This window comes from Pteropus vampyrus, unplaced genomic scaffold, assembly GCF_000151845.1.
Source record: "Pteropus vampyrus isolate Shadow unplaced genomic scaffold, Pvam_2.0 Scaffold216, whole genome shotgun sequence".
Taxonomy (NCBI): Eukaryota; Metazoa; Chordata; class Mammalia; order Chiroptera; family Pteropodidae; genus Pteropus; species Pteropus vampyrus.
Genome location: NW_011888997.1, coordinates 2,972,767 through 2,984,401, shown reverse-complemented (window position 1 = coordinate 2,984,401; position 11,635 = coordinate 2,972,767). Strand labels below are relative to the sequence as shown.

General features: G+C 33.7%; 1 protein-coding gene across 1 annotated transcript in view; it reads right to left on the bottom strand.

The window, feature by feature from the left end:
* Window positions 1-11,635, bottom strand: part of SLC15A5 (solute carrier family 15 member 5) — a 68,654-nt gene that overhangs the window by 2,303 nt on the left and 54,716 nt on the right. Inside the window, 1 exon segment of the mRNA XM_011372944.1 lies at window positions 2,234-2,342. Within this exon segment, the coding sequence (XP_011371246.1) occupies window positions 2,234-2,342 (109 nt within the window).

The following is an 11,635-nucleotide window of genomic DNA, read 5'->3' as shown; positions in this document are numbered from 1 at the left end:
GGAGAAATTATAGGCTTTAGAGACAAACAAACTTGGTTCTGAATTTTAGTTGTGTGAACTTACTCAAATTACTTACCTAGATTCTTACTTTAGTTTTCTTACATACAGTGATAAGATCTATGTAATGAGAAGGGGTAGAGATTAAAAGAGGTTATTTGTGTGTGTCTATCATACTGTCTAAATATAGGATTACTCAACACATGGAAATTCAATTTTTTCCCTTCCTGCTCTCCCTCAAAAAGTATGCAGAAAAAGCAAAAGATAGTTTACAGGAGATGGAGATATAGTAAAAAATTAGATTTATTTTTAAATAAACCCAGTATTATCATTTAGTCCTTTCTCATATTCGATTCCTCCAATCTCTGGTGCTTTGTATATTTTTATCCTCACCTCCTTCTCTGCATCTCACTCTATCATCTCCCACTTCTTTTTAGTAACTCATTTGCTTAACAATCACTAAGAAAGAATCACACTAAATTTTAATTCAAGCTCAGTGTAGACTGGTACTTTGCTTTCTTCAATTCTATTTTTCTAGTGCCTAGAACAATGCTTATTATGTTGGTTGAATGAGTGGATGAATGAATAGATGAGTAAGGAAACTCCTGAGCTAATAGATTCTGGTTACAGTGCTAATTCTACCTGAATTCAGCCCATAATCATGATTATCTTGGCCATACCTCAGCATCAGTCTAGGATAAGAATAGAAAAGGAAGAAAAGAGCATAAAGCAAAATATGAGGCTATTATTATTACTATTACTAACATTTGAGGACATTTACTCATCCTCATAATAACTTTGTGATGCAGTTACTGTTCTTATTGTTTCCATCTTACAAATGAAGAAACTGAGGCTTAGCAAAGTTAAATAGCTTCCTGAAGTTTATACAGCTTAGTTGTGGAACTGAATTAAACTGGGCTGACTCTGGAGACTGCCTTTTAAACTACTTCATGAAAGACAAGGGTCAAATCTTACCATGGGACAAAAAATAAAAATCGAGAAACAGTACAAATGTGTGAGTATTGGCAGATGGGCACCACTTATGTGTTTGGAAGCAATGGATAGAGGAGAAAGAGGCCTTGCCTTCAGCTCCAGTTTTTGTTGATTGTTTTGCTGCAAAGCTGAGGACATTGTTGTTGGATCCTTCTACAAGACCGGTTTTCTAATTTGGTTTCAATCTGAGAATGAGAAACATTTAAGGGAAATTATATATTGTGGAGGGTCAGTTTGACAACTTACACACTTGGAAGTTAAAAAATTTTAAATTCAGGTAGACTTTGGATTTTGTCATTAATTCTGTGATTTAAGTGTCCTTCTCCTATACTGGATCATAAGCTCCATGAGAGCAAGAGCATAAGTGGCACTATACATTATTGACTTACAGAATTTATATCCTTCTAGTTGACTACAGTACCTATCACATAACTGATGGTCCAAAAGAAATTTATTAGATGAATAAAAGAATGATTTGAGCAAAGGAGAAGTGGCAATGGATGGGATAAATATGACTAAACAGATAAATGAATGGAGAGAAGCGAGGAAAATGAAGATCTGTTTCATTCCCATTGTGTGGTAGATATTATGCTGGCCCTTTATCAGAATTCATCTCCTCAAAGCCCACAAGAGGTTGGTATTATTGTCTTTATTTTTACAAGTGTGAAAACAGGATCAGAGAGGTTAGACGGTTTGCTCAAAAGTACACAGCCATCCAAGAATATGTCATTGAGAGAGAGTGGTACACTGCAATGGATAAATGGTAGATGAAACATATTAAGTCATTGAATGGTCTCAGGTGACTGGCTAAATGATTTTGCCCAGTTTGTTATTGACCTTGAAATGATCACTGCTGATTTAAAGTCCTGAATGGAATCCAAATCTTAAGCATCATTAGATTTCTAGCTATTTATTTAATGATACTTGTTTTTAATGATAATGATTCATTCATTATTATTACCAAAATGGTTATTTCTAATTCTAAAGTGGTACTACATAGCGGAGAAAAAAAATCTTGCTTTAGAACATGTTTTAGAATCAGGTAAAGCACTGTTTTATTATAAGGGTCGATGGAAAAAATGAAGCCTAAATCAAAAGTTTTGCTCTGAATAACCTATTAAATTTCTCCAATATGCTAATTTGTCCAGTTATGGTGTACAGGAATGCTGTTGGCTCAGTGATGGTTTTGAGATCAATATTTCATGAACTCAGAAATTGTTCATCCTACCACACACGTACTTACCTTTGTGAAACACTCCAGAATCCCAGGATGTTCAACAATGTTAACGATGCCAAGAAGAAGAAGAAGCTTTCTAAATTGCCTTTGTTTAATGTGTTTGGAAACCAATTGCCTGTTTGGAACAAATGTAATTGTTATTCAACTGCAGAGTTGTAAGTTTCTGTGAATATTTTATCATTCCACATTTCATAGAGCTTTATTCGCTTCAATAATATCTACACAGCAGAAAAAGCTCATCTGAAACTCATTGTCAAAATTTATTTAATTCTGTAAATAACAGTAAAATGACAAGCAAAACGCTCCAAATATTTTGAAGGTCAGGAAAACTTAATTTACATAACACAATTTAAGTTTCAGAAGAACAGGGCTGTAAAAGTAACCCTGATTATCCTATTAATTTTCAGGAACCATGTTTGTCTTATTCATTCTTATATTTCTAGTATCTAGAACAATGCATGTAGGGATTGTTCAATAAACATGCATTGAATGAATGAAAAATACTTGTCATGTCCAGGTAGTCTTATGCATAAGCTAATTATAAAGTTAGTGATGTAATATGTGTAAATACCAGATATTACATTATTTTGGCAATTTAGGTAAATCCAGTGTTACTTTATTATAATATCAAAGACCCTATTGATCAGGTTACTTGCAATCTCTGGTGACTTGAAGATATTCTTTTGAACTGATGAATGATTTCTTTGATTTAATACTTCTAAATAAGATCCTCACTTCCTTTTATATATACCAATTGGTATATATGCAACTATTACATGAGTGTATATAAAACTATTTAGGATTCAAAGTAATTGTTTTTACCTTGCTTCTAAATTTAACTTTTGCTTTGGATTTTTGCTATAACTCTCTCTCTTTAAATATCCAAAATCTCTCTCTCTCTCTCTCCCTCTCTCTCTCTCTCTCTATTAATCTATATTATCTCTCTCTAAACACATTCAATTTTTCTTTAGTGAGTTTTGAGATATTATTTGATATAATGTGTTATATATACAACACTTATTTTTATGTAATACTTTTTAAAATCAGCAGTGGGATCTTAGTATTAATAAATAATTACAGATGGTATTACAGAATGTTTAAAAAATTTTTTAAAGGCAACAATCTCTTCAGAGAGAACTTAAATTCAGTTGCAGTTCTGAATGAGCAGAATATTTCCAAAAAATGTTATGCATTATGTTTTGGCACTTTCTTGCTTTTTTATAGGAGCACCTCCGACAATGGGTTGTGAAAAGGAGTGTGAGATCAGAGTAATCAGTCTATGTGCCAATAGACTTGATTTTCAGTGCCATCTTTGGCACATGGCTTATGGGTTGATTGTTGAACTAGAAAATGGTTCTTGGCCTCTCCTTTGACAGTACATACTTTTAAATGGGATTTGAATTAAATGCTCTGTTCAAGGTTGATAGTCAGCAAGTGCATAAGTATGACAGCTGTGATTAATTGTGCCACTTCCCATTTAAAGCTGTTTCTCCTCTGTCATTTAACTTCTCAATGACTATTATTATGGATCAACCATGAAAATTAGCTTGTGTCCATTATAGTCTAGGACCTATAAATGAAATGTGGTATTGAGTTTAAAGCTATTTTGTAAGTTCTACTTCCCCATTTTATCAATTTGTGTTCCATTACAATAGAAATTTATGATTTTATTGCTATATTGACATGATGCCTTCATCTGATATTTAGGAGCATTTTCACTGGATGATTTCCTCTCTGCCTGGCTATTGGGTATTTTGTAGCCCTCCATGTGTGTGTGTGTGTGTGTGTGTGTGTGTGTAGAAATTAAAATTTTGATTGTACTTGAATGTGGGGGTGGGGAGTTGGGGTGGAAGTCAAGGAAACGTGAGATAACATCACGCATATTTTCAGGAAGAGCTACCCCATCTGCTAAGCCTATTCAAACAGTCCTATTTTTTTTATTTCTCTTGAATTAATATCCCAATCATATTTCTGCCCTTTTCATTTCACATCAGCATTTTGCATGTCATATGATTATACCATTTTATCACCATGTTTCTCTGGCTAGAGTAAGAGGAGTTTGCACGGAGTATGTGAAGCCTTAGAATTAACATGACATTAATTCTTCTTGGAGCATGAATTTTGGTTCATAATAAGTAATTGAAAAGACTATTTTTATATTATAACAAAGTCAGATGAGGAAGAAGAATATAAATTTTGTATGATCTTTAAAGGTAAAACATAATATTTCTAAGAAATTGTGCAATTACAGCAAATACCAGCCTATCAGGAGACAGCACCACATATCCCTGGATGTGCCAGTGTGCTTGTGTCTGTCACTGGGAATCTGTGGTGGGCACAGATGAGAAGCACTGTGACTTAGTATTGGGCATGTGGGGTGACAGAAGAATGTCTTAATAGAAAGATTCTGGAAAGGCAGTGGAAATTCATGAGTAAAACAAAACATTTTGTGAGTGGAATTATTCTAAAAATAAAATGAAAGATTGCCATATCACCTATTCGGATTCTTGATAACACTCTTACATTCCTTCATAAATACCATTTTTAGAGTTCAGTTTTCTTACTAATGCTGATTTTCATTCTAGTACTAGATTTTTTTACTTATTTAGCTATAATTTAACGTTCTCTGTGTAGCTGATTTATATGGTGCTCTTCCAAGTAAAAATAATCATCGCCTGAGTTGACAGCAAGGAATAAACACTAGCATCAGGTTGGAAAAAGAGATTCATTATGAAACCTAAAATTTGCTTTATTATGTAGAGATTGTCTATGCAAAGACATAGCATTGGGTACAGAAAGATATAGAAAGAGCATGGGCTTTGGAGTCAGAGAGACTTTTGAAGTCAAATATTATCTCTATTATTTAATAGTTTTGTTGTTGGGCATTTGCCCAACTGGACCACTTTAGCCTTGATTCTCTAAATTAACAACAATACCACTCTCACTGAGCTGTTAGGGGAAGTGAAAGAGATAATAGATGTCAATGGTTGGACACAGAGGAGGCACTCCATAAACATTAGATTATCTGCTCCCCATACTTACTTTTGAGGTATTTCATACAAAATCACGTAGCCTCCCTGAGCTTGATCTTGGGCCCATTTCCTGTCAGATATTTCTTCATGTTCTATGTGCCATTTTTTAAATCATTATCCTAGGACTGGTTGTAAAATGTTCCATTTAACTTTGTCAGTTGACTCAGCTCTTAGGTACTATAACTTTATTTTAGTAGCTTATAAACTTTTATCGTCGTAATTCACATTTGTGCCATTTTTTATCTGACATTTCTAGTAGCTGATTGAAATCAGGAGCATCCTTGAAAAAGGAGTTAAAGAGAACACTTTAGGTCTAGAATGGAACTAACTAAACTGCTCCAGATCTTAGGTGGATAGGAAGGTTAACACTATGAGAAAAAAATGTGCCACATAAAGAGTCTGGGATCAGTAATTGCCATTTGTTAATACTCACAGTGAACCCTAGCTAAATAGTTTAATAGTATAACCAGCTAGTTAGTAATGAGACCATTGAGATAATAGAACACATAAAATATTTGGACTTGTTTAAACGTTTCCCAAATACTTCTAGTTCAGATAGATTTATTTGTTCATTTAAAAATCATTTAAGAAATTTTCATGTACCAGGAAATAGACATTCCAAGTTGCTCAAGAAAAAGATTCCTATATTAGTATGGGCGACATGCAAACAGGTATTTACTCTGGGATATTAGCCCTAATAGATACTAAATAAAGTGTTCCTATTTGTCTTAAATTATTATGATCATTTAGGAAACAAAAGGACTAAAGAATTATCTAGACTTGTTCTTGTATTTTGTAGATTAAAGAGTAAAGGCTAAAAGAGGCAAAGCGAAGCATCACTCAGCAGCATCCTCATCCTCTTACTCTTACGACAACTGCACCCCGATAGCCCTCGTTGATGCTAATGGAACTACCACTTTTATGACTTTCCTTAACATCTTCTCAACAGTTTAAAAATGCCTGAACAGCAGTCTTTGAAATAGCTTACCCTAAATATCCTCTAAATACCTAAGACAACGTTTTTACCTAAATCATGGGATTGACATTCAACCTATTGTGAGAGTCTTGGAGTCATTTACACTAAATTTAAGGCTTTTGAAATTAAATTGAGAAACATATGGTGACCTACACATGCTGTGATACTATAAACTGCACAAAGTTGCTAATATGAAAGAGGAATATACTTTATTTCTGTCCCATATTATGACCTGTATTGTAAGACCCAAAATTTCACATGCTGTCTTTATGTCTTCAATCTTCACAGGGCCCTCAAGGCTTAACCACATGTTTTCCTGCCCTCATCAGATGTGCTTCCCACCCAGCTGGAAATTCTCCCCATCTGGTTTGTTTCCCTACTAGATAGACCAGCTGTGCTCTACTCGGTCCCCAACCTAACAGCTTTCGCTTCGTACCAGACTTCAACATTATTCAAGCAAGGAATCACATCTTTCTGCAGGAACCAGGGGCTTCACCTCATCATTCTGCTGCCACAAGCCTGCCCCCTACAAGACTCTGCTTGTTAACTCTGTTCACCAGTGTAACTCCCATTTGAAAGTTCTCCTCCCTTGGGCTGTGAGTATATGTACTAAGAAACTGCTGTCAGTCTCATCTGCATAGTGTCATGTTTTCAGCCATCTTATACTATTTAGGTTGAGGATCCCTCCCTCACCAAGGAGGTGAAGAGGAGGTGACTAGAACATACCCTTACCACAGAAATCAATATCAGTTCTAGACAGAATATTAGTAGCTACTGTTGCTCTAATGCATAATTATTGTTTGGGGGAGAAATAGCCCCTCCATATATGCTTCGAACTAGTACCCAGAGCTTTTAAACTACATCAGAGAGTACAACTTCCATAAACCATGGGATAAGAGGACACTGCATCCAAAAAATATAGTTCCTAGGTAGAGTTATACACCGGCCAGGTATCAATCAAAATGACCTCACTTGTCAATCATTGAGGAATGCCTTTGGAACCACCTCATCATGACCCAAATATAGGGCAGATATTCCCACTTCTGGGTCTGTTTTTGCCCTTCTGGGCTCTCTTGTTGGTGGCCTTTTTGTTGGTTATAGCACTGAGACCATGTGCCTTCTTGAGCCATACTTTGTCTCTATCTATGTGCTTCCTTGAGGCATTTTTTTTCTTTCTAAAATATATTTGTAATAAAACTACTAAATCTGAATGACCTGTGATTCTTCACTGCCGTCATTTGAGGAAGAACCAAGGGAAAATGCTAATTACGCGTCTGTACCATCGTTGTCACTCTCCCTCTGGTTACTGTTGGGGCGACACTGAACTTCGATCGGCCCCAACGGTGACACCTCTGCATCCTTGGATTCCCAATCATGGATTGAAAATACTGTTTTCTATCCTTAGTTGGTTGAATCCAAGGAAGCAAAACCCATAAATACAAAGGGCCAGCTATACTCATTGAAAAAAATTGCATATAGTGGACCATGTAGTTCAAACCTGTGTTGTTCAAGGGTCACCTCTAGTTGGTCAAAGAGGAAATGAAACCCACAATTACGGAGTACTTAGAAAATAAAGAAAGTGAGGAAATTGAATTTATAAATTTAGGGATACAGATATACATTCTACACAGGGGCACTTTAAAAGGGATGTGTGCTTTCATTTTTAAGGTAAGAATTATCAAACAAAACAAAATAAAAAACCCAAGAGGCCCAAAATGGAGTCACTTGCCCCCAGGAAAGCAAACTGACTTAATTGCAGTTTCAGACTCTACCAGGAATATGACCTTTAACCTGTCAGTCTGGAATTTCCTGATAAGCATGGTAGACCCCTGTCATTCTTCCAAAGGAAAATGACCTTGCCTGAAACAATTCTTTCTTTTCTTTTGCTAATAATTTTCTCGTCCCACCCATTTCTGCCTATAAAAGTCCTCCATTTTATACAGTTCCACAGAGCTCCTTTATTTTGCTAGATAGGATGCTGCCTGATTCATGAATCATCAAATGAAGTCAATTAGATCTTCAGATTTACATAGTTAAATTTTCTTTTTTAACAGATTGAAAATAAATGAACTAAACATTGAGCACACACACGCACAAATAGAAAACAAATAAAACAAGTCTAAGAAGGTAAAATAAAATAAATAAAGATGAGAGCAGAAAATCAATATATGAAAGTATATTAGATTTAAGAGTTCTTAGAGCTTATTCATTACAGAAAAAAATGGAACAAAACCTCTGACAAATCTGGTCAGACTATATAAGAAAAGAAACAGAGCAGATAACAATCTTTATTTATGAGTATATTATATTAGTATCAAAAATCTTATAGAAATGGGATAATTACTTAGGAAAACATTAATTGTGAAAATTGAACCAAGAAGAAATGAAAAATCTTAATGACAAGAAATAGTGGGAAAAAGTTACAAAGTATTATCTTTAAAAGAGACATTAGGTCCTGAATGTACCTTTTAATTTTCATATAAATAGATTTTTCCTCTAGATCTTCCCAGAGCACAGCAAAAGGATCATCAAATATTGATGCTGCCAAGTATTATTTATTCCATGTAGGTAAAGATGATTTAATATTGAAAAAATCTATTAATTAAATATACTGTAATGTTATGAGCAGTAAGAAAATCAAAAGGTGATCCCATGAGCTGTTTAAGAAGCATTCGATAAAATTTAACCTGATTTGTTTAAATTTTAAAAAACAAGAAATAGAAATTTTTTATGCTAAAGAGTATCCTTTAAAATTATCTTTATAAACCTACAAATATTCTTAATAGAAAAATATGAGAGATTCATATTAAGTTCATGAGCAAGGTAAAACATGACTGTCCTCTAGTCTTAACATTGCCCTCAAAGTTCTGTGTTCAGATGAAGACACAAAAATAAGAGTTAATATTGGAAATACAAATAAAAAATCATATTCATATTTAAGATTAGATAACTTTGCTGTAAAACTGAAAAAGGTCAACTAAAATACTCATAAATTTTCTAAGGAAGTTTTTGAAGTTGGATGCGAGATGAACACATAAACATTAATAATTTCCCTATATAATAGTGATTATCTCAGTGAGTTGTAATGAGGAGAAATGATTTCTTCCTAATAGCAAAAAGAAAATGAGCATAAAATGCCTACATAACTCCTACAAGAACTGTTTAGGATATATACATAGAAGAAAATATCTTATTGAATTGAATTTTTAAACATTGAATAAATTTAAAAATTTATGTTATATATATAGATGGGACACTAAATATTGAAAAGGATTTTTTAAAAATTAACTTTTACTTATTTTATTAAAATAAAAATAGGAAATAGAAAAATAGAAGAAAATTTATGCAATAATTGCCATTACCCTTTCATTACCTCTTCTTTATAGTTTGGATTTATTTCATCAGATATTACCTTCACAGTAGAAAAATAGTATTTTAAAATCCTTAATCAATCATACTTTAGGAAAAATTTGATTTTTAAAAACCATTTGATTTATTGTAAAACAACTGAAAGTGGTGGTTTTCCATCACAATCAATTCTTCAGCAATTGAAGTTCTGGATGGCAGTCTCGAAACTATAACTTGGAAGTTATGTGCCATGTATGAAACTGTCCTAAGATATTATTTGGGAAACTGTAATTCCTCAAATAACAATAACCAGTTGATTCTGAACCCTAAGACTTACTTCTGTACACCTAGTGTACTCACCTCAAGTATACATGGCATTGTTTTCAGTGCTACAGGATACTGCTTTTGATTGAAAGCAGATTTCTGCTGTCTCTTTTTGGAGGAGGAAAAGAGTGTTTCCTCTTTTTACTAATTATTGTTTTATTTTGAATGTAACAGAATTTTAAAAATCTCAATATGTGCTTTTTGGAATCTCTTCAAATAATAGTTGAGTACCGTGAGCCATTATTTCCTTTGGACTTCGTTAGATTTTTTTTTTTAAAGTTATTTTTTGTAATGCTGGTGATCTAGCAGATGTCAAAAATTGTTGAGAAAAAACTGAAATGGATTTCATACCTTGTTTTATTTTAGACACATTTATCACTTCACTATGTGCTTTTTGCTCGGGAGCAAAGAAGTATGCAATTAAAAAAGATGTAACAGTCGTTCTCCAGAGTGGATGTGCTTCTGTGTCACGGGAAATAAACCCTGTGCAGCAAAAAAGAGCTGTGGTATCGAGAATCCACCATTGCTATATGATTTAGGCAACTTATATAACTTTCTGAGTTCATTTTGCTCTTATATATGATGGGGCTACAATATCTACCCCCAAAGAATTGTTATAAAGATTTAATGAAATAATATCTTTGTGAAATGCATATAGCAAGGTCTGCATATAACTGACACTTAATAAATGTTAATTTCTTTCCTTCCTTCTTTCAGTAACCTGATTTAAATGCTTCATTTGAGATTCATAGCTCTCCTACCTGAGTTAATTTTTAAAACACATTAATTTTCATGATACCTGAAGGAAATAATACCTAACAACTATATTCTACTTTGACTTGTCTACCATTTTTTCATATTTGTCTAATAAGTATTCAAATTATTACCTTCAATTTACAGACAGGGAAAAGGCACAGAGAGGCTGAGCTGTTTTCCTAAAGTCATGTTAAGGAGACTGAATAAATATGTGTTGAACAAATGGGCGAACTGAGATTGGGCCGCAAACCTGCACATGCTCAATACATTTGCTCTTCTAACAGTGTCTACATGGGGACTTTAATTTGCATTTTCCATTTCTTGGGAATTGTGGATTAAAATGAAGTCAAGTTACTGTTTCCAGGAAGGGACACTGTGTCTTTCAAAATTGTGGAAAAATCACTATGCATTGTTCCGCTGAAGTGCAGAGAGAAAGGGGATTGTGATATTTGGGATAACAAGCTTTCTTATAAGGGTGAGTTCTTTTTCTTGAAGAGCATTGAGAGGTAAAAACCCATCAAGATAGTGTGTTCTCATGATGATTTCAATGAATTATCATGGAAATGAGTTTCAGAAGAGAGGTAATGCTTCGTGATAATAGCCCGATAATGCCATTAGCTATGAACTGTAATTGTAATAGCATTAGTCAAATGAATATATCTGATATTAATTTGAGTGTCAACTATTTCTATAAGGTTCATCTTGTTAATTAAACATCAGCCTTGGTATTATTAATTCAGTATCTAGCCAGTACTTGCACATAGTAGGAACCCAGAATACATTTGTGGACTGAATTAATAAAACAATCTCTAAGTGGAGCTATTTAAAATAGTAAAATAGTAAATTTAAGTCATATTATGGATATAGCAGAAACTGATTTTGTCCAATATTTGCTTGTTTGTACACACTGTTCTCTCATTTGCAACTCCCATTAGCTAATGGTATAGACATTAATTTCAGAATTTGAGAAGA